The sequence below is a fragment of the Cygnus olor genome, chromosome 6 (assembly GCF_009769625.2).
Source record: "Cygnus olor isolate bCygOlo1 chromosome 6, bCygOlo1.pri.v2, whole genome shotgun sequence".
NCBI lineage: Eukaryota > Metazoa > Chordata > Aves > Anseriformes > Anatidae > Cygnus > Cygnus olor.
The window spans coordinates 21,170,377-21,194,903 of record NC_049174.1 but is presented as its reverse complement, the minus strand read 5'-3'; the positions used below and the strand labels follow the sequence as shown (position 1 = coordinate 21,194,903).

Here is a 24,527-nt window from a genome sequence, read left to right as displayed (position 1 = left end):
TCTTCTACATAAAGGATAAACAGTGGCAGATCAAATGTGTTGGCACAATATTACCTCTTTAGAATATTAATTTCAGTGTGCATGATGTGTAGAGTGATGCAGATAATGCAAGGTTTTTGCTACTGCCCACAAGAAAAAAAAATACTTTTTAAAACTCTTGAATTTCTACTTGAACCTTCATTACAATGGGAATAATAATTAAAAAAAAATAATAATAAAAAAAAAAGTTGAGGGGGATTTCCACAATGTCTTCTGTATTAATGAGCTAAAGGAGCTTTACAATTTGTTATTCTTTCCTCATGGTAGTCCTCAGCTGATTAAAAATAAATAAATAAAAAAATCCATAGACGGTGAAATCAGTGGCATGCCTGGCTTTCTCAGACAAAACTCCCATGTGATCACACAGGCAGCCTCAGTGAGACTGAAGCTGCTCAGCAAGCACTAGGTAATGAGTCTTTGTGCAGAGTGCAGCTCTTGTCGCTGAACAATAAAGCATATGGTACCAGCAATAAAACACAGGGCTGGGAAATTTAAGAAGATTCTGCTGGAACTAGGAAGACAGTGAATATATCACACGTTATAAAATGATGATCAGTCTGTTTGGGTTCCTAATTAATAAAAGCACTGCATGGATTGGAAAAACAACAATTTGAACAGGTCAGTTTTTTTTTTAATATAGATTATTCACACACTTCAGTAGTGAAAATGTAACTGGTGGTTTTGCTATTTCCTTATTTTTAGTAAAGTCAGGTTTTTTGTATTTGCTAAGGTGGGTTTGGAAAGATGCATGGTAATGTGATACCAAGCTAAACTGTATAAATTTTGTGATCACATTCATTGTAAAAATGTTTCTAGTGTTATTCCTATGCAATTCAAAATTCAATTATGCATGAAAATCTGGATAGCAAGTAAAATTAAATTTATGCTAGATGTATCGTTTGCCAATATCATAAAATATTTAACAACAACAATCTATTATTGCGCTATGTATTCAAGCCTAATTCTTTCTCGATAGGAGAGCTGTAGCGTTTGTTTAGCGTCTAAAATAACAGAACATCGCAGCGTAGCTGAGTGCACTTGGATGTGTTTTCGGTTTTGCCTAGCTAATTTTGGAGGTGGTGGTTGTGGCGGTTATAATACGGTTGTACTGAGTCCGCATCGGCGCGCTCCGTCTCTGCGTTCGCTCTGCTCTTGTGTTAGCAGCACAGGCTCCGTTGTTATTTCCAGGCGGGTGTTGATCCCCTCGGCCCTGCGGCTACCCTGACCCCACTCGGTGTTCTCTGAAGGCCGGCCCGGCGGCTTCGGCAGCCCGCGGCCACGATCGCTTCTCCCCCGTCCCGCGGCCCCTCGCCGCCGGCCCCCAGACGCTTCTGTGCGCACCTTCCCCCTTTCTGCACCGCTCCTACAGCGCAGCCGCTGCCCGGCGGCACCGGGCCGGGGCCTCACGACCCCTCGGCTGCTCCCGGCCGCGCCGCTCGCCCCCGCCGGTTAAAACATGAGGGCAGGAGGAGGCGGCGCAGGCCGCGTTGCGGGCCGGCACGGGCCGCGCTGCCCGTACGGGAGGGGTGAGGGGGCGCGCCCCCGCCCTCCCCGGCCGCCATCCCGGCGGGCTGGGCCCAGCGTGCCCCGCGGCGGGGGCGGGGTCATGCAAACGAGGCCCGGGGCGGGCAGCGCTGCTGCGGGGCGGCGGCCGCGGGGCCCGGCCGGACGCTGCCCGCGGGGAGGGGCAGAGCGCGGCGCGGGGCTGCTGGCATGGGGATCGCATCGCGCCCGGCCCTGGCTCCTTCTGCACCGCACGGCCGCGGCGTTAGGGAAGGCCGGGCTCTACTTGCGGGTAGCGCCCCAGCCTGCGTGATGGTGCTCCGCGATCGCTGCCTTCGAGCGTTTCTCCTGTAAAAACCGCTGCTGTAGCAAGCACTGATACAGCTCAGCCTGCGCTTTAGACAATGGGTCTAAAAGGGGGGGTTGCTCTAAAAGGGAAGTATTTGCTTCGTGATATTTCTTGCGTTTGCTGGCAATCTCTCTAGTGGGGAACACTTAAATCCCAGTAACGTCTGCGGTGTATTAACCATCCGACTGGATGGCATGCGCTGAACTTGCCACTTTAAGCTAATTTAATTGGAAAAAATCATAGCGAGTCTTGTAATTATCATAATTGCCATATTTGTACAAAAACCTGGATTTCAAGATTCGATTTCTGAGGCAGTTAGGTACTTAGAGTAAGTACATACATAGATGAAATTATTGTTTTCTACTGAAAAACAACAGGAGCATCACTGCAGAACAGCCTTCTCACTGTTTTAAGGGAATCTTTACGTATACATATGTAGACAGAGAAGAAAAAAAGCAGTTTTCCTGTGGACAAAACCATCATGGTTCAGGGATTCATGCTCTGAATTGCTCCCAGTATTAAGTTATTTAAAGAAATGTAAAGAAAAAAAAACACCAAAACTCCTGGAGCAAGCGGGTCTGGTGTTCTGTGTTCACGTGTTCAAGTTATGGTAATTTTGAAATGCACTTTTTTCCTGATCCAAACTCCATTAAAACTGGCTTATAGAAACTTTTTGCTGCAACTTGATGGTGGGCTTCTTTGAGCATCATAAATAGCACCAAGTCTTTCTGTTGCATCAGAGATTCTGGAGACAGAAACGTAATGTTGACCTCCTGCATAACTGAAATTGTGTTAATTCTGCTCTTCCCAATTTACTTCAAGAGCTGAGAAGTCCAGGTCTGGTGTATAATGTTTTGGTTTGTGCATGCACAATGTTTATCATGTTCACTGTCTTAGATATGCGGTCTAACTTATTTATTGGAAGGAGAAATACACTTTTGTTGAAAAACATGTTGATTTCAGCAGATGTAATAGACAAATAATAAGGTTTAAGTTTACTATTAATTGGATTAATAAATCTTGGCATAGGGTACATAGTGGAGAATGTTTGGAAATTCATTCTAAAGCTTAAATATTTCCTCTGAAGTAGCAACAGATGCTGCTTTATAAAGCCCTTACTTGCTCTTAAAAGATACTTCTGCTAACTGAACCTTGAAGTTTAGTTTTTTTCCTCCCCAAATAAGTAGATAGAAGGTCATGCTGAAGCGAGGTAGGTATAATCTATGGTAAGATCAGTAAAGCTGTTTGAAAGATAAACTTACATGTAGTTTGTCTGTGTCTATCTTTATCCTTGCTCTGAACCAATTAGGATGCTGAGAAAAAATAGATTTATCAATGTGGCATTTTCTCAGTAAAATATCACCAAACACCATCGCAGCTTTAAAATGTTGATGCCATATGAAGTCCTTCTAGTGAAATTTGATCACTGTTGTTACATTGCTCTTTTGTAGGTTTTTTGACCCTGAGAAAGGGATTGAATGTAGCAAAAAGACAGATATGACTCATCTGCAAACACACACAAACTGGAAAGATTTACTTGGTTAAAGAGATCTGAGATACATAGTGGGGCTTTAATTTCTCTCTCTCTCCACAGTATGGATACCATATTCTAATGAAACCTGTGGCAAAGAGAAATTGTGAATAATTGCTAACAACAACAAAAATCTGATTTTTTTTTTCTATTTCATTTGTACATGTAATTCTGTCCAACAAATGCCCTTCCTCTAGTCTTACTCCCTCCACACCCCCATGTTTGTATTTCTAGGCCCTCTGCATCAGTTCTCCATCACTTCATAGCTGTAATATCTGTTTTTCATAATGAAATAGGGAAAATGGGAAGAGGAACAGAAATATGTATCAACATAAAAAGTTGATGGAAAACCCACTTAATATATCAGCTGCTTGAGGTTTTCAGTTTTTTTAAGTTAAAATGAAAAAATTTAAGAAGTATCCTTGCTTATAACTTAACATTGAAATGTATCAGACCACTTATATTTAGCCTTTCTGACAAAAAGATAAATATCTTTCAGTTACTACTACATACATCTTTTTATAAAATATTTATCTTCATTTTCTGACTCAGTGTGGGGCTGGTTAGTATCCTTCTCTTTCATAAACAATTAGGCTTTGCATATTTACCTGCATGGAGTAGTGTGAAGTAGAAAACATGGGCTACAAGGTACAGAGTCTGACCCTCACCAGTCTTTCTGAGGGATCTGGGCAGCAACTAGAACATCATTTACCAACTATAGCTTCACCAGCCCATAGAGTCCTTGGATTTTGTTGTGGAAATGTAATCAAGTGATACTTTTATATAGGGTAAGACTGTCGCACGAATAAGGCTCTGGGTAATGGTAGCTTTCATTAGCGTTCTGCCTCTTTGAGGGCAGCAAGAGGAGTTTGGTGTTGTGTTACATTTACTTACTTCATACTGGTAAATCATTTTTACATGTGCCTATAAATAAGTAATTTTGTTCATCTGTGCTGCAGATCAGGATAAATCGGTCTGTGTTGAGCTCCATGCTGCTGCAGCTATTCTAGTGTCAGTACCCTAGCTAGCAGGCATAAAGCTAGCGTGGGGATGTATAAAACACTGCAATAAACGTGCTGTCTGCTTAAAGCAGAGGGAGCTGCCCTCGTGTCACCGCCGCTGCTGCCGCACAGCCCTGCCGACTGTGAATCGGGGGCCGAGCCAGGCACGGGGCTGACATTTCCCTACCGGGGCTGCAGCTGCTTCTGAAACCCATCTCCCCAGGCTCCTGCAGGCGGAGGCTAAGGCTCCTCCGGCGCCCGGGAGCGTCTGGGTGCTGCTGCTGCTGCTGCCGGGGTGAACTCGGCCGATACAGCTGTGGTGGTGGGAGGTTGTTCTTTGAGTAGGAGCCTGAATTCAGCAGCCAGCTTACCAGGGATTTGCAATTTTCTCTTTATTAGAATTAAACAGAGTGTACAATTAGCCTAGCATGGATATGTTAAAAAATGTGAGTTGGATCACAGATGTCTCCAGTTGTTTTTCCTAAGAACCAGCAAATCTCTAGCAAGTGTCATTTGTGTGGGGGTGAAAGGGTAAACAAAAAAAATGTTGAAAGCCACAAAATTTATTTATTCATTGTTTTTAGTGTGCATAATAAATGATACCACTACTTATTTCCAACACGAACTGTGAGAGCTGAGCAGTCTATTCTCAAGCCAACGTTTTTGTCTTCAAGTATTTAATTGCTGTGTGGGGAGGGAAACCCCACGACTCTTGGGGGACTTAAAGTGCTCGCAGAGTCCCCATTGTTTTGCTCTCCTGCAGTACCAGAGGCTTTGTTGAACCTTTGCTTTCAAAGTAGCTTAAGGTTTAACTTTGTAGCTTTCGGTTAAGTTGCTCAGTTGTTTACCGTTATGCCCTCCTCACCCACTGAGATTTCTAAGCAAGCATCTTTAACATTAACACGGCAAAGTGAAAATCACGGAGTATTAATCTTCTTGTGTCAGTTCCCCTGGAAAAGACAGAATAATCAGAGATTTGATAAAGCAAAATAAAATATATCAAATTAAAAAGAAAAAACACCATACCTATGTTTGAAAGTGTAAGCCACATACTTTCACAGCAGGGCTTTTCAGGAGAGCATAGGGCAGATAATTAATTTTGTCCCAGAAGAATCCGCTGGCTGAGATGTTGTTGAATGGTCACAAGGTGCTTACAAGTCAGGCAGTGCTATGGCATTGTGGGCTAGCTGCTTTGTTTCTATTCATCACTGACTTGGTGACAAGTGTCTTGGGAACTGGATGGGTACACATACTTATTATTAGATCTGCAGCTCTTTGGTCAGCCTTCTGGAAGAGTTTTCGGCTTTGAAACATAAAGTGAACTGAACTGAAAAGGATTTTTAGACATGCTTCTTCTGATTCCAAGCTACTACAGCCATAAATTCCAGATTGTCTTTAATATTAAAAAATAAAAAATAAAAAATAAAAATGTTAACAGTCAAGTTAATACAATTAGGATCTAATTTTAGATCAATCTCTTCGTGGTCTATAGCTTTACATATTCATGCTGTGATAGAGTCATACATTTCCTTCGTGGGGTGTTGTGTTGAGATGCAATCTTGTGAGTGAGTAAGGACCAATGTATAATTTTTGCTGGCCAAAACTACAAAGTTATTAAGGGTAAGATTGGTTGTAATTGAATATACGCTTTAAAAATCCTACCTTTTGAGTTTGTCAGGCATTAAAATTACTGAGAAAATAGTATTGTAGACAAATGTTTCAGTTTATTGATTACACATGTTTTGCCTCTACCTAAAAATCAACCTTTTCATTCTGTGGTCACTAAATTCAGGAATTTGAAATCTGAGTTTAGCTGATCTTTTTGACTGATTTCTTAAGGAAATAGGCTTATGCAGTTACGATTTCATTGTGCCTGTCATATTGTCCCATATGTCCGTTTTGTTTTCCTTATTATTTTTTTAACCCCTTGCCTCATTTCAGCTGGGTTTCAAAGAGTAGTAGATTGTCTTCAAGTATTCTACAAATATGTGGTGAGGTAGAGAAGAGAATGGTAGTTTACAGCAATGAAAAAAAAAGTTTTCACTATGACTAAATCCCTGAATATCAAGGTAACCACACAGAATGTGTCAAATGCTCTGGGGAAGAGCATCAGTGAACCAAACCTCCTCCTGTGCCTCAGGTAATCTAGCCACAAGATGCACATCCATAAAGAATCAGGCTCCCTTAGTTTCACAGGGTATTTTTTTGTAAATCTGAAATTAAATTCTGCTTGTATTTCTAGCTGATAACTGAATAGCTTGTTTTTAGCTGGTGCTAGTTGTAGAAGAGAAGGTGAGTTGTCAACACTACATATGTTTCAGTGGCAGGAGGAGACTTGTCAGTTGTTTTATTATATCAATTAGGTATTGCCTCCATTCAGTAATGAGTTGTGCATCTTATGGGTTTTTCAGTGAATTTTCCTGTTTAGTGTTTATTGTCAACATAATACTATTGCTAAAAAAATCCAGGATTTTTAAAAATAAACATACTGTTTTTTTCTGGTTGAGTAGATAGTGAAACATCAAAAGGTAAATAATAGAAGAAAAAAAAAACAACAACCTTCTTTTAAATTAAGTATGATTTTTGTGGGCCTGAATGCCTCCTTAGTACTGTCTTGGGTGTGCATTAAACCTGCAAATTGTAACATTTTATGTTGGTTGTACTTTGTCCTTGATTTAGACATGAAAGCTTGAATTATTATAGCCATAAAGCTATTTTGGAAGATAGTAGTTTCAAAACATTACAGCCTTCCAGTAGATATTAATATTTTATATTTTCCAGTCTGAATAGTTTTATTGACTATTCTCTGGAGAAGAAGATGCACTTAAACATCCTTTTACTAATTTTGGCTAAGCCTTGAATGAAGACATGACTTTATGCTCATGCCATGGAGCATGCTCATTCATTTCTTTGCTGGTAATTGAATGTTATCTCCTCCTGAACAAAATTATTTTTGTTTACAGGGGCCTGTTTCATATATACTGTTCATCAAATATATCTGCTAAAGAAACTAATGTGAAGTAATGGTTTTTCTGGTATTTTTGAGCTGCTGTTTAGTTTCTAGCATTTTTTTTTCCCAGTTTACTGGTAGAAAAAGGTGACAGAGTCAATCTCTTCAAGAAGTGTCTTGAGCTACCATAGACATTAATCTGTGACCATGTCACCAAACTACTATTAATGGCTGTACAAATACATATTTGGTGTCTGAAAAATTCTCCAGCCTTGTGAGGATATTAGATAATTGGCTTAATACTGTTCTTTCTATTCTTTCTGTTTAAAAACAAGATGTTTGGGAGTTTTTTTATGGCTTTGGTCTTCAAAAAAGAGACAAGGGACAAAAAAGCACTACAAACCAAAATTTCTTGCTTGGCTGCTTGTAAGTTATCAGATTCCCCCACCCCCCCCCCACCCCCCCCCCCCAAAAAAAAAAAAAAAAAAGCTCACACTGTAACTTTTAAATGACTTGTTGTTGAAGTTGGAAAGACATGATCCAACCATCTGGGCTCCACACAAATTTGTGTGTTCTCCCTCAGAGAAAACCTGGAGGCTCCTGGAGCTTCCTGGTCTGTATCAGGACTTGCATGGACACAGGAGAAGGTATTCCTGCAGCTGTGCCTTTTCTTAAGTGGCTGTGACAAGGCAAAGGCATTGGGTTGGACACAATCATCTGCCAAGCTGGAATTTGAACGCTGAATTAAGGAGAGGAAAGTTGAAACAGCCTCCATTAGGGAACGTGCTGAGCATGCCTATTGTATAACAAACTGCAGCAATACTAAAACACAAATGGCTGCTGGCTGTGCACAGGCAGCTCTTTAATATCTCAGGATTTGGTGCATAATAAACTAAGACCATTCTACTTATGCTATGAATTCTTATTAACAATATTTGGTAAGACATATTAAACATCTGCATCAAATGTGTATACGTAATTAAATTTTTTCAGTGTATGACAAAAGGAAACCTGTGTTAGAAGAGCAACAAAATTTGCAAAGCGAAGCAATGAATAATTGGGAAATAGCATAATTCTTGCACTCATATGACCCTTTACTTTGTATTTATTTTGATATCCAAATCAGTATGTTTACACTTCAGAGGTGCCTGCTGAAGCTACGAATACATTTCACAGCACCGTGTCTGTATTAGGGCAGCATTCTGCTGGACAAATCAGTTCTGCTGAGAAGCAAGGTATATTGGTACAACTCATCTGCTTCTGCTGTTTGTGCTGGCTTGCTCAAAGTGAGCTAAGCTAGTGCATATCCTTAGCTACATGATCAAATACATAGCATAGATGAATACCTGCGGCATGATAACACAACTTCAAGGACGTCCATGTTTTTTATATCTGCTTTGTTTACCATCGCCTTTATAACTGGCCTTCAGTGATCATGACAGCACATGACTGCGCTATTTGATTTATAATTTTTCTTAAACAGTGAAGAAAAATTGAAACTCAGCATTTTTGGATCAGCTTCCATTTTCTGTAGGAAATGAATTTTTTACTTAAGCCTAAAATCCTCTGTTTTTCTCTCTACGGTTTTACCTTATATGTTGTGCTGTTACTCAGTCCGTATTGCCATTAATTGTCAAGAACTTACGAATGTTCATTTGTTTAGGCACTTCTTTTATATTTGAGAGATGTCTCTACTAATAATTTCAGGTCTTTTCCTCAAAGTCCTAGGGAGTGAGAGTGCTTTCAACCACAGCAGTTGCAAGATTGTGTTTTGTTTGTTGTACTTTTTAACACAGATAGAACATTTCCCTGGTGTTTGTTCACAAAAGTAATTGGACTAATAAATAACTGAAAATAAGTCTTAAAATAAATGGGCAAAAAGTGAGAGAATAAGAGCAAGCTTATTCTGAGAGCAAGTTCCTGTTTCCAGAAGAACATATTTAGAGGTCAGAATAGCCAGCATAATTGATTCCTGCCAGAGGCAGTATGAATTTATATCTTTACCCTTGACTTGACTTCTAGCCTGTATTTATTTAGCCGTTTAAGTTGTTGTAGCCATTTCACTTGACCATCTCCTTTGGCAGCCTCATTGTTGCCACTTCACTTCCTCCATCATAATGGAGTCATAATGGCTGGAAATATTTTTGAAAGAAAGTGTGTATAGGCTACAACAAAATTCTGTGTCACTGTCTAAATGCAACTGTTAATGCCCTCTCAATTAAATCAAGCACTCTTGTAGAGGATATATTTCCTGACTAAATATTTAAATTCTCATCTTGCTTATATGTTAACTGTGATATGTAAATGTAACATTTAAAATACCTAATTAAGAGTGTTAAGAAAGCTGAGTTGATTTTAAGGTGGCCAGAAAACAAATTAATGGAATTCAGTTGCCTTTTACTGAAGGGGGGAAGAGGGATCAATGTTCAGAAAAAGAATTATGAAACAAGCAGGCCAAGCTATCTTTGCCCTAGAGATCCTATTATTTAGTACATCTGCTTTTGTTTTCAAATATTTCCTCTTAAAGTCTTTTAGAATTTGTCAGACTCCCATCGTTTTTAAAGACAAGTCACAATTACAGTGCCAGGAGAAGTGTTACTGATGCTGCAGTCCAGTAACATGCTGTAGGGAGGAGCATGTGTTCTGTAGTAGTGTCGAGACAGCTGTAAAATACCCTATACTTCCAGCAACTCATTTTGACCGAAATATATTTTGTTACGTGGTAAGGAGAGGCTGTGGTTTTTGAGGACTGCAGATCTTTAGCTTCTGAGTAAGGTTTCAAGATTAGTCCCTAAGTCACCTCACCTTAGTGGAATAAGAAGCAAGGTAATTAGAGATTAGATGGTTGAATGTTAAATGTTTTAATCCGTAACTTCTGGATGGTTACCGTTCAGCATTGAACCCCAACTCAGCTGTTTGGTATGTGAGATTCCTGTGCTGCACAGCCACAGTCCAGACCCCTGTCCTGAAGGCAGGCCCATGTATCTTCAAGAACAGAGCCTAGGTCACTCTTACAGCAACTTTATTTTAAAAATCTGCTGCTGAATAGGTGTCCTGTCTTTCACACAGTAATTTAAGTTAAGAGAGCTCACCAGGACGCTGGAGACCTGAATCTGTTTTTCAGGAATTGCTGCCTCTGAGCTATAGCTTAGAGAGACTCTTAGTCCTCTGTCTAGATGGGGACCGTTGTACTCTGTAGAAAATAATGCCAAGATTCATAGGCCAGAGAGAGTGTGCACAGGTAGCTTGCCAAGTGTTCTCTTGTATTAAGTAGCCTTCAGGTACATAAACAATCACTCATGGGATTGGGCCCAGCCCAACCCTTTCTGTCCGTTTTCAACATGCACTACAAAATCACGTTCCACTTTTCTTTTGTTCTTAGACACCTTGCTTGGAAGAACACCAAGTTTCCAGCTCCCAGGGAGACCTGGACATGAGTTACTCAAGCATCTCAAAGCTCTGTAACTTTTGAGTATGTGCAGACGCAGCCTTTATGCCAGGGGAACTTGAAAGTGAGACCCTGAAAAAGCTTAAATGCCCTTGAAGAAGTGTGTGACAGATAGGTAGAGTCTTTCAGGAAAGCAGTTTTTATTTAAGGACTGGACAGTCAAAAGACAGGGGCATTGGAGTGGTTCAAAAGTTATGGGCTTCTTAGCAGAAAGCCACTGTTTTCCAGTCAGCAGACAGTAATCAGCCATTTCTGTGTCCCTGTGCCAGTGCAAGGGGTAAAACAAGCACGTGCAACTGTGACTAGTTGAGGCTGTACTGTGTGTGCTTGGCAGTGCGTACCTGCCCAGGTTCCACACCAGGTCTGCTTGCCTTTTTTTTTTTTTTTTTTTTTTTTTTCTGGCCCTATTGAACATGGTGTCAGTTCCCAGAATCAGGAGGGCTGTGTTAGGGACCAGAGCTCCCTGTACGTTACACTCAGGAGTTGGGTACCTTCTGTTGGGAATCTGTTTCGCGTTCTGGGAATCATTAACTCAGAATTGTGAAGAACCAGTTTGAATAGTAACTGTGTGTGCAAGTGCTTTCAGATCTGCACATTTTATCCCCCCACTTTCTCTTCCTTGTTCTGGCTGTGCTGCTTTGACGAGTTTCCCAGAGGCAGAATCACAGATTCAGAATGGTTGAGGCTGGAAGGAGCCTCTGGAGGTCACCTGTTCCAAACCCCTGCTCAAGCAGGGCTACCAGTTTGTGTTCCAGTTTGTGCCCACTGTCTCTTGTCCTGTACTGGACACCACTGAAGAGTGCTCCATCATCTTTGCACCCTTCCTTCAGGTATAGACATTGATGAGATCCCATCTGAGCCTCCTCTTCTTCAGGCTGAACGGTCCCATCCCTCTCAACCTCTCCTCATAGGAGAGGTGCTCCAGTCCTTTGATCGTCTTGGTGGCCCAACGTCGGACACCCTTCAGGATGTCCACGTCTCTCTTGTACCAGAGGACCAGAACTGGACACAGCACTCCAGGTGAGGCCTCAGTGCTGAGAATGTTAAGAGTTACGCAGCTATGAGACTGCAAATGTAGGCAGTAACACACGTTCAGGCAACTGCAGTGGATTGACAGGCTCAGCTTTGAGCTGAGGAACTTGATGTTGCGGTTCTGTTTGTGTCTCCATCGCCATGCCCTCCCTGTACCCCCGCACATCCCCCCACCAAGTATAACTGTGTTTCCTAACTCCATATACATCACTGGGTGCACTGCACCTCCATGGTAATCTAATTGCTTTTGGGGATTGAAATATAAGTATCACTATATAAATGCGGTAAGATCTCAGTGACTTCTCTTCAGCTATTTCCACTTTGTGGGAAGTACCAGTATAGGTGGGGTTCTCTCTGGTAAAGCATGTTGCTGGACACTGGTGTATTTTTGCTGCTCCTTACTGTCCAAAATATTGTAAAGGCTGGAACTGCTGTGATTTTGAAGGGTCTGTGGCTATAGTTTCGGGAGATTTGTTTTGTTGGTCTTTTTTCCCGATAAACTAATATGAAACTTGTTGCCTTGGGAGAGCAAGTCAAATGAATTTAAGAGGCTGTGCACTGTAATATAGCAACATTTCAGCCTTATGCTTGGGGGAAATTTACTGCAAGGATGAGGAAGCAGAGTCATGTATCTTGCAGTGGGTTGTGGCTGAATTTCTCATTCCATTGCTTTCCACTGAAGCATTAAATACTGACTGCTACTGGAGACAGGATATTAAATTTGCTGCAATCATGTATGTGCTTCTCAGAGCTTTTACTTCCCTAAGAGGTGAATGATCTCCTTTATTATAAAACTTTTGTTCTAGCCCTTGTAATTAAATAACATAATGAAAGTTTTGTATAATGTATCTGTAATTTCTAGTTTTGGCTTACAAAGGCAAGTTTAAACTTCCCCATAACTTCATCCTGCTGTGCTTAGAATCTGGCAGGCAATGTAAAATGCTTTATCAGCAAAGCAAAGCAAATAATTAGAACTAATTTCTGTTGCACTGGGGTGAAGCTGTACTATTCTTCAGTCTCCTTCCTAGCATTTCCTGCAGACAGACCTGTTTGCTGAATTACCATTTTGAATTAGTCTTACAGACTTTCTGTGACTTGATGAATCCATCAATATGTTTTTCATAGCTGTCAGCTTCATACATCCATCTTTGTCCTGTTCTAGCTTCATATCAGGCCATAAGTTGGTTGCAAACCTCTGACAAGCTGCCTTTAATTTTTCACAGAAGGAAACTCATCTTAGGGCTTGAAGGGAGGTATGGGATGCATAGGAGACATTCAGTCTATTTGGTACTAGACTGCCTCTGAGGTTTAGCAAAGATATCTTAGGATCTATCAAAGTGCTTTCAGAACAGGATCAGAACATAGCTGCTACTTCAGTGAGACTACCTCTGTGATAATTAAAAAGATAAGAAGATGCAGGCTGAGGACAGCATTCTCTGGCTTCTGATGGAAGCAGCAGGTTATGACTCTTGTCCACAGTGGCTGTCAGCCCTCTGCCAAAAACAGGGTGCCCTCATCCAGACTGCCTACTGGGCATGGCTCTGGCACCAGCTGCACCCTGCAGGATCCAGTGCTAGGTGGCCTGGGCCAAAGCTGTGACATGTGCTAATTAAGAAGTATGGCCACAACTGGAGTCTGTGCCTTAACCTTGTCTCCTTTACTAGTAGTCATTTAGCCTGACATATGTTAGTTTCCTGACAGTTTCATGGCTTTTTTTTTTTTTTTTTTTTGGACAAACTTAATCAGAAAAGTTTGGGTTGGAAGGGAGCTCTGGGGCTTCATTGTCTGAAGCAGAATGTACCTGGCTTGGAAGCAGTTAGTCCTAGAGGTAGCTGCAGGGATTTAAGTTGTTCTATTTGAGGGAGGAATGTGATTTTCTTTTTTTCTTGATTTTAGTGGGATTTGGCAGTACGCTGTGGTGTCCTCTAGATTTTGCATTCTGCTCGGCAAGTCTAGGATATCATCAATCCTAGATAAACTTCTTGCCTTGGATAAGTATTAGCACCGTTTACCTCTACAGTGCTGCAGGAGGCACCAGGGCAGGTGTGTCCTCTGAACAAGCTACAACCGCCCTTCACCTCTCCTCGGTTAGTTAAGGATACACTTTCTCCTTAATTATGTGATAGTCATTGTAAATTTCTACCTTTGGTGCTAAATTCCTGCTTGAATACTTAGCCTTATACTCTTCTATGCAACCTCAGGGGCATATTAGGCATCTCATTTCTTAAAATGGGGAGGAGAGAGTTTGGGAAGCCATTAGTATCTCTGACTGGAGTGAGGAATTTCTGAATTCTAAGGGTTTATCGAGTGTGAAACTGATACATGGTCTTTGTGACTTCATTGCCTTTTATCTCTCTGTAATACCGAATTATCAGATAATACTTTACTTATGATTTCTTTTAGGTGTGATGTGAGCACTAATTAGATCACATACTTGGCAGTGGGAACTGTAATGTTCAGTATGATTTATTCTTATTTAATTTCATCTCTGTTCGTGAACATTTCTTCCTCCCAAATGAGAGTGTTAGAAGAGAAACTCTGAATTTTTCTTTACGTTTCACAGCATAACCTAGATTGGGGCTGATGTCCATAGAAATCAGGGATGCTAAGCACCTTGCAACTCATGCACAGCATCAGGCTGTTGCAGTCACAGTTCTCCTTGGCCTGAAGAGAGTCTATATTTCAAATTAAATTTTTGTCTTTTCATGAAAAGGGATAACTTCCAAATGGCAAAAAATATACCCTGAAACCAGTCTGTTACCCATTATTCTAACAATATAACCATTTCCACAGATAGCAAGTTAGAGAGTATGATTTATGAAGGTTTTTTTCTTTCCTGTGGCTTCACTGTCTCCTAATTAATTATATCTAATCTCATACTAAATGGCTATTTAAGATGAGAAGTGGCAACTTATTGGTACTTCTAAATAAAAATGACTTTGGAGACTATGACTGCATATTCTGCAGTTGGATGTTTCAATGCTTCATTGCCTCTGTTCCTGCTACAGGTGCATGTGACAGCATTGCAGCGATGAGTGGAATTTTAAAGAGGAAGTTTGAAGAAGTTGATGGCTCCTCACCTTGTTCCTCTGTGCGGGAATCAGATGATGACATTTCTAGCAGTGAAAGTGCTGACAGTGGTGATAGTGTCAATCCATCCACTTCTAATCACTTTACCCGTAAGTACTAACGTTGCGTATCTAAACAATTCTTTCTGTTCCTCAAAATAAAATTATAATAATAATTACAAACACCATAGTTAGATAAACATGACGATTTAAAATTGAACAGATGATAAAACTGACTTTCAGAGTATGTGACCTGTTCAGAACAACTTAGCAGACCTGTACCTTTTTGCCTTCATGTTATCTATATAAATCTATTTGTAACTGTAAAAATTTGAAGTCACTTGGAAGCCCCTGACTGTTTGCTGTTTGAGTCATGTATCTCTGTGTATAATGTTGGGAGTTGTGCTTAAGGTATTTCAAGCAGGAACTGTAGGGAAGACGCTCTAGGTAAGCTTATTTATTTTCAATGGACAAATGTAATGCAGCTGTCAGCTATCTACAGTACTTTATTCTGAGAGTTCTTCTTCAAAGAAAATAGTACACTTTTTTTTTCTTTTTTTTTTTTTTTCCGAATTGTGGAACATTGTGTATTAGACACAGAGGCACCTATCATTGCAGTAGTTTTTGTTCTTCAGGCAGGGGATGGTATCTCTGTACTCAGAAATTCTTTTGTGTAGAGATAAGCATTTGTTCTTAAGTTAGCAAAGCTAGGTAGATTATGTGGGCAGCATACACATATATGAGGAATTAATTAAGGTTTTGTTTTTGTAGTTTATGATACTTGGTGGTGGTTATGCTGTTTTAATGGTGAACTGCATGTTTTAAAAAGCTGGGGTTTCCATCCTTCAGCTCTGCTATATACAAATCTCTCCACTGGAGTCAGTGACTGTAAAGCTGTTTCTTAAAACTGTGGGCCAAGGAGTAGGTGAGGTGCCTTGTCACCACCCATATACAACATGATCCTTACAAATACGTGGTTTAGCATGTGCCTAGAAATTGTGTTTGTACCATGTGATATGAAGGTTCTTATAATTGATTTGTCTGCCAAATGCTGCTGTGCAGTTTGAGATAGGGTTTCGATATGAAGGTTCAAATCTCCTCTTTGCTTCTGTGCAAAGGTTATGCAGACAAAACTTTTAAGAAGTATGTACGTGTAAAAATCTTTATGAAGCATATTATACTTAAGGTCCCCTACAAATACAGAATCTTCTATTATTGAAATGCTATAAAGGAGTAAGTGACCCGATAAATCTCGGTAGTATTAAGAAACAGTTTGGTGGCAATATTACTTGCATGCTGATCTTTTAATTTTGTGTCTATTTAAAGACTTACGTGATTATTCATCACAGACTGAAAGCAGTTCTGTTACATCAGTCATTGCCACCCACATAGAAGACAGCAATTTTTTTGTGAATACACAAATACAAAGAAAGCTAGTAAATCAGAGGAGCATCTTGAAAGTTGTAATACATGCATATAACAATAAGCTTTGATTATAGTTGACACAATAAGTAGTTTGGTTTCTCAATAGTACCTGGAAGGGAAACTATAGGATTTCTGAGTGTTATGATTAATGATCCATGTAACTGAGATATTTGTGGCCAGAGTAATAAATGCTTTTCAGTGCACGTGCACACACACACACACACAAATATATACACAAATTGTACACACTACATTTATACATATACATATATACATCAGCTGGCAGTATGGAAATAGGAAAAGAAAATTGTCTGAACTATTGATACTACTTTTTAAACAGTATTTTCTTTAATACAGATGCAGTGGCCTAAATTCCAAGAACTCAATCAGAATATTCATAGTATTACATAAGGCTGGTTTGAGAGGGAAGGAATCCAGCAAGTGGCTTAGGTGCTACATTTGAACAGGAGTCAAGGAAAAGACTTTTGCAGACTGGTATATGACAGAGGCATCTTTTGGTATCTGACATTCTGCTTTGCTCTTATTGTATACAGCATACTTGCACAGCCTTTGTAACTTAATTACTTGCATCTTGCATCCAAACTCTCTCCTAGTATGCATTATAATTTCATAACTGTAGCAAATACACTCAGTTTTGCATCTGATGGGGAAGTCAGGCTTTATTCATTTATTGTTAAGATGTAAGTGAGATGTTGCACCTTCTTCCTTCGTAATATTATCATATATCGGTTATTCGTGTTTATACAGTCAACATGTGGCAATTGAGGAGTGTTAGAAAAATCACTCATTTGGTAGCCTTAGGCACATGCGATATATAGATATTAGGAACTCCGTACTAAAAAGGTGATGATGTCTGATAGTAAAAGTTAATATGTTTGCAATAAAAAATATTTGCATTTACATTTAAAATAGATGCAAAGGAGCAAAGATACTTGACAAATGCTGAAAGACATTTTAAATTTGATAAATGACTACGTCTAGAAAAAGAAAACAATTTTTTTTGTTGAGATTTGATCTTATTTTACTTTATTCTTTTCACATTCTCTTCAATTTTCATGTGCTTTGATTCTAGAAAGAATGTTTTAATTGGACAATTGGTGATTTTTTTATACACACAGGATTTGTTTTCATTTTTGTTTGTATTGGTTGACAGTTGTGTGTGTTGTGTGTTTTTCAGGACAGGAACACTTTTTATGTACTTAAATTTTTTTAACTTGTAAATTTTTCAAACAGTATTATTTGAAAAAGCTTATTTTGAGTTCTGGGAAGGGGTAAGGAGTGAACTGATCCTTTTGAGGTACTCAGCTTTTTGCAGAAGTAAAATATGTAGAAATTGTCAATGTGTTATTTCATTTACCTCCTGAATCCTGGTGTCTCATGGAGATGCTAAGGGATTGAAAACTCGTTGAAAACTACATGCAGGTGTGTTGTTCAATAACAAAACTGTTAATGATGTACATTGAAAGATGTTCTGTTAATTCTTTAAACACATTAATCTCCCAAAATAATAGATGGGAGCTTTCTGATGTTGAATACTCAAAACAGTATTTCTAAGGACATATGGAAAGAAAGAGTTCTGTACAATTTTTTTCAGTAACAGACTGAAAAGAGCCAATGCAGAAGAAAAGCTGGCTAGATTTCTTGCCTCTGTAATATATACCTGACTATCTCACTGACAGAAGTTACTTTTCTAAGCTGTTTCTTGACACTTACTACCCCATTCTTTTTTCTCTTTTGTGGGACACTGTTTCCTTAGAGACACGTAGAGTGAGAATACACCCACTGTTTGAGCTCCTTTAAATGGCCCTGTTGAGCACGGACACCCCACTGCTGTGGTTCATCAGCTCCACAGTGAGTTTTCTTTGGAGTTGCCCTTCAGGATACCTGTACAACTCCCTGACCGTTCCTACAATTGTGTGCTGAGGGACACTGGGTTCCATGCCCTAGCTCAGATGTGAGGGATTTTTCCTGTGTTATGGTGTTGTGGACATACCTGTCCCTAAATGCTTGATCTATTTTTCTGATAAAGAAAAATACCCAAATTTAAGTTGCAGAATTACATGCCATTGAAAGAGCTTTTGCATTCTAGTGCTGGTAAAAACTTTATACACCAAATTAATCATGGATTAATCTCTTAAGGAATATACCCTGAGGAACTGATGCTTTCCTGTGCCATTTCAACTTCAGTGTAGTGAAGCTGAAACTTTCAGACTAATGCCTATATTGTAGAACCTTCTCAGGCAAGTGAAATCTCCAAAACTAGCTCGTCTGTCAAGATGATCTTCAACCGTCAATAGAACTTCAGTCAGTTTTCTGTCTTGCTGTTAATCTTATCACTGCCATTAACAAGGTTATCTTACAGCCTGCTGTAATCGTAAGTCCTGTCATTATGCTGAGTAGGGTGGATGCAGTGCTGTCTGTAGAGTATTGGATGCCTTAGGCTTATTATGAATGCGGCTAGTTATTTAAGGTTTTGAGAAGACCCTTCAGTATCTAAGTGCTCTTACCATCTTTGATTTTTCCATCAAAGATAAGCAAAAGTATTCAAAAACAAATCTTTGCTCTTCTGTCTATATGCCCTTAAAAGTACTGTTTTGAATGTTCTAGGGTCACCAACAAATTGAGCTGTCTCATCTGTGTGGCCACAAAGCATTTGGAAGAAGGTATTAAATCCTTGGAAATCACTAGGAAGGTCTTCTTTATGTGAAGGATAAAGTATTATTTGGTGTGAGGTTCATAACATAAGGCATTACCTGAGCCTTGAGCTTAAACTTTGTGTTTTATTACTGGTAAGAGACAGAAATCTCAATGACTTAAATGTGGTGATGCTGGCTTATTAGGGGAAAACACGTAGAAGCATAGCTAAATGCAGGCATTCTTTATTTGTGGCATCTTGCAGTGATTTATATTGCCTGCCACAAGGCTTGGAATTTCCTTGTTAATGAGGAATGCATTCTCATCGTCATTTGTTGACTAACACTAGGAAATGCAAACAAGTTGAGAGAGTCTCGGTTTTGATTTAAAAGTGGGTTAATCTGGGCAGTAAACACCGAGAAACTGAAAGAAATTCAGTGAAATGTGATGCAATGTTTTAGCTCAAATGTTCATACAAAATTATAGGTCAGGGTATGCCTCAAGAGAAACCTGCCTGCTGTCTTTCATCTGGAGTAGTGACTATTGTAGAACTTTTTCAAAAATGTAAAGAGGGATTAGGAAGCGGGCTTCCGCTGATTTTTAGAAGGATTTGTGTGATTAATTCTATGTCTTTGTTTTTGAAGATTTCTCTCAATTAGATTAGTGCATTTCACACACTCTACAGAGGGGTAGTTTTTGCCTTAGATTATGTGTTTGTTGAAGATGTTTGTAACACACAGAATTTTTGAAAATGCAAATCAGTGGACAGCTAAATGGGTGGTTGCATTTGTATCAAATGGCTAATCACAGAAGTCACCCGTAAGATGGGACAAAAGATTGACTGTAGCGTCTTAGGAGAGTTCAGCAAATACAATTGTTAAGCTTGGGCCTTCTTGCAAGGATACGTGGTGGCAGCTTTCCTCCTCACAGTGCTCGAAGCTAGGGCCAATGTCAGAAATAATCATCCAAGAAACAGCAGCTGGCATTTAGAGAAAATGGTGAGGCAGAGAGCAGTTAACTTCTCCCTGCAGGCTGATTATATTTGCAGAATGGAGAAACTGGACTGTTGTAGCCAATGTCAAAGAAAAGCATTCATCAGATAGAAGGTGATGAAGAAGGAAACTTACAGCTTTCATTGAAATTTTAGCAGTAAATTTCCAGCTTTTAGTATGTATTTAAAGAATTCAACATTTCTGTAAGATTTTAAAGAAAACTCTGACAGTGAGGTAAAATGTTTAACTGAAGCTCAAAAAAAATACCTGTCCCATTCGTGCCAAACTTCTCTACAAACTAGTATTTTTCAAAAACCTTTTAAAATGTGACATAAATCTGGCATTAAGCAAGCATTCCCATCCAGCCACACCTGTGAGATGAATTTAGCTTTGATTTTACCTGAGGAAGGCACTAGAAGGATGAAGCAGTGAAATGCTGTTAAGGTAGGTTCCACAACGTTGTCCATGTCCCATCTAATTTCCAGTACTTAATTTACTCCTTTCTGAGCATGCAGCTCCCTTAAAGACTTCCACATTCAGTTTTTATTTCAGAAAATGTCTGCCTGCCCTCAAGCCCACGTGTTTCTTTGGGATGGGATATAGTATGTCACAGCACTTCCTTTTAATGCAGATTTCCAGGCATGCAGGGGAAGCATTTAATTGTTAAGGGTTTTACATTTCCAAGTTAGTATATAGAGTCTATTTAGAAAAATACCTTTTGGGAGGCAGTGGGTGAGTGGTATAAGAAATTTCTGGAATATTTTGTTTTCTAGGAAGACAGTGAAGCAAGGTGGCTTTTGTCAGTATGTTCTGGCCTGCATTACCATGATGTGTGAGGCTTTGCTGTTCTGTGTCATTAGACTTGATGAAACACTACGTGAGAAAGTCATTGAGCAGGAGAATGGTGTTAATCCTTCTTGCCATAGTGGTTTATGTGGCACTAAAAATATGTAAAAAGTAGACAAATGGGATTGTAGGGTTTAAGAAAATCAACATTTCTTTCTAAGATAGAGTTTTAATCCAAAAGGATACATTTTTTTTCCCAGCCTTTTGAAATTTTCACTTGCCTAAGATATTTCCATGATGGTGACAATGAATTGCTTTGCCCTCATTGATGCAAGAGTGCTTGTAATCTGCCGAGTAGCCATATGGTTCGCGTCTATTTTAATGGGTCTTTGAAATCAGGAGAATAGCTGAGACAGCAGAAGAAAGTGCTTATGTTTTGGAGTTCAGCCAGAACTAAGATTATTTATGTTTAGTAATTGAAGAACTATCAGTTTGCTCAGTAAAAATGTTTGAAAAACATCACAGGCTTAAAATGTTATTCCTATCAGGATTTTGTAAAATTAGGAAACATGTTTTGCTTTTCATAGACGAATACAGCTGTAGCAGGATCTATTCCCTAGTGTGGGGGTTCTGGATTCTTTTTTGGCCACTAGATGTATGGAATTAAATGCTTTCTCTTTCTCAGGTTTTACACTGCTCTAGGTACACTACTCAGAGAGCAAAATGGGGATGTTCAAAGCAGATGAAAAGTGCAGATGTATAGAACATTATCTGTATATGAGAGTACTTTGTCTGCTAGTACATTATTACTGTTGCTTACCTATTTAATCCATTGTAATTTATTCATACATGAGAGTTGGATGTGTATCATAAGATGTGTTACCAGCGCATAAGAAATAGCTTAACCTGAATTTTTCAAATGTGGAAGGAACTGAGGTTGTATCTTTTGTTTTTCACAAGTTGACAATGTTTTTTTCTCAGGGTAGAGCACACAATATAGCTTGAGGTGCTGAAGAGGGTGGGGAGGGCTCGCAGGTAAACAGTTCACTCAAATGTGCAGAGGTCTGGAAGTATCCTATGGGTATCTGAATTTTCTGCTCCATGCTTTGAGAATCCCTTGGTATGGTGTAGGGAGGGCCAAATTAAGACAGGAAAGAAGGGGTACAATTGCATAAGTTAGAGAGATACTGATATACAGCTTTGAAAAAAACAGTGAAAAATGAGTTAGGAATAAAATTCTCAGATATTGTAACCTTCAGTCCTCCAAAGAGACGTAAAATGAAAAAGAAATTTTCTTTGCAATACAGAAGGTAAGTGCAAGAAATCTTACAAGCCTTTTGGTAAGGGTAAGATGATGGAAGCCACTATTTGAAATTAATTTAGCTGCAGGACTTGGTAGTTTATTCCATACAATGATACCACTGAGGAGGCAGTCTCTAACCATAGTGTCCTAGTTACATTAAATATATTACAAAAATCTGTGTAGTGCTACATCTTTTTTCACCATTAGTCTATTCATACATTTCTCTAGACATGTTTAAACTTTTCTGCCTTACAAATTGATTAATTCTCTTTTATTAACTGTTATTAATTGTTATTGATGAACAAAGGCCTTTCTTATTATCTAATCTCACATGGCTTGGATGCTTATTTTCATCTTCTTTGTTGATGAGTCTTTTTTCAAAGAGGTATAAAAATAGTACTTTTTGTTCTGATAGATAAAAGTTACTGTTTCAAATTGCAACCATTTTAATAAAAATGTTGGTAGTAGAAGGTATGACTTAGTGGCCCAGCATGGTTTCCAGCCATGCTTATAATTTGCCACTAATGGGAATGATCGTGATGATGTTTGTGTGTTTATTTATTGTGTGTTTACTGCCATTTCCTAGTAGATCTATCTTCCCATGTCTAGTAAACCACATGTTGGGTAAGACAGCTTTACTGAGTCAAGCCTTAACCTCTGTAATTTGTAGGAGTATGTGTGTGTGCATATAGAAAAGTGTTGTCTTGCAGGTGACAAAGCTATTTTCATGCATGTTGGTGTGTAGCCTTATGGAAAAATCACTGAAAGAAATCTTAATTTCTTGAATTACTGCTGAACAGTTGTCCCTGTTCTGTACTACAGTTATGTAGTACATGTTATATACGTCAATGACTGAAAAACGGCCCTACTGAAACATGGAAAACTGAAGGGCTATAGTGAAAAAACTTGATGTTTAGGCATTGTAGCGTTCTGTTCCTCTCTGGCTTGCCATATGGATGTTCTTCAGTTGTGGAATCCTTAGACATTCCTTGTATGTTCAATAGCCAGAGCAGCATGTGAAGAGAAACAGCAGAATTACCATATGTAGTCATGAAGTAATTATAACTGCTGTGGATAAACAGAATTGTTAAGAGAGACAGAGAAGCTAACAGCTGAGGAAAAGATGAATAAATGCATCCTACAATGTACGTGTGCATGCATATCATGAACAAGGATAACAAAAGGGCAAGGACAAAGAGCAGGCTGTGTTTCCAGGATGGGTTAACCATCCATGTTTGCCTATAAAAGTTTTACTTTAAGTTTGAGTCTGGCCTCACCTTTAGGAAGTTTGCTTGCATAAGTTTCCATAAATAGCCTGTGCTGCAGATGACCTGTGCTGTGGCTTAGTGCAGGTTGAGTGCTGCATGAAGAGCGCTGCACAGTGTCCCTGACAGTGCAGCAGCCGCTCTGGCTTGGCAGACACCTGTGGGACAGGGCTCGATTCCGTGGGCTGCAGCTGGTTGCAAGCAGGTTATTAACTTGGGCTGTTCTGCTAAACCCAGAAACTGAACCACTTAAATCCCAAAAATCAAAATTTGAGCTGTTAACATTTCAGACGACAAATTCTGGCAGGGCTTTTTGAAGATATTTATGTCTGAAGACCTTGTTCAGATTTTACTTTTAACATGACTTTTTCTGAGGGACAGATCTGTAGCAGTAATTATGTTAACGGTATTATCCTCCCCTCTAATAATAGACAGATTTTATGCATTATGGTATTTATGTATCTGCCAAATATATTACATTCCATATAATCTTAGAATATGGAACTACAAATTATATTCATTGTTTAACTTTGTGAAAACGGAGTACTTTTTTTCCTTTCCTGGAGAATACCAGGAAAGCTATTTATACGTCTGACTTATGTATCAGACCTGTAATATGTAAATATATTAAAAGATCGCGTGATCCATAGGGATGTTTTAGATGGTGGTGAATATTCCTATTCCCACTAGTATCCTTGCACATTACAAACTGCTAGACCAAAGACGGTGGCATTAATTTTCAAAAACCACCTTCTGGTTCCTGTTGACAGTGTGTGTCCAGCAGATGCTAAACCACCACATCTCTGCATAACAGAAGCTGGCTGGAGTTAATACTGCCCCTTTTGCACAGAACGGATGATAGTGGCATCCCCGGGTATCACTGTTGCACAGCCAGATGTCCTGTAAGTACTTCTGAGACTGTCCAAGCAGGGAAGCCTGTTGATTACAGTCTTTTTGGATAAATTGTTAGGTTACAAGCTTTTCCTGCCTTGCAAAACCTTTGAAACTGACTCCACAGAGGCCTGGCAAATGTTCATGATTTCTGATATATCAGAAAATAAATATTCTGTATGTCCTTGTGCTCTGTCTTGAGTTAAGCAGTGTCCTTAGCAGTAACTACAGTTGATTCAAACTTACTGTTTAAGGTGTGGTGCATGCAAAGTAACATGTGGCTCTGAAT

The 24,527-nt window shown here is 39.4% G+C and overlaps 1 protein-coding gene across 9 annotated transcripts in view; it reads left to right on the top strand.

The window, feature by feature from the left end:
- Positions 1-24,527, top strand: part of CSRNP3 (cysteine and serine rich nuclear protein 3) — a 101,061-nt gene that overhangs the window by 55,986 nt on the left and 20,548 nt on the right. For 8 of the 9 annotated variants that reach the window (XR_005821085.1, XM_040561698.1, XM_040561700.1 and 5 more), the window contains one exon: positions 14,862-15,032. Coding sequence is in view for 8 of the 9 variants with exons in the window: in XM_040561698.1 (XP_040417632.1) it covers positions 14,862-15,032 (171 nt within the window). In the remaining variant the exon portion in view is untranslated. Of the gene's footprint in view, positions 1-409; positions 658-14,861; positions 15,033-24,527 lie in introns of those variants that run through there. The other variant, XM_040561703.1, reaches the window with a different exon arrangement.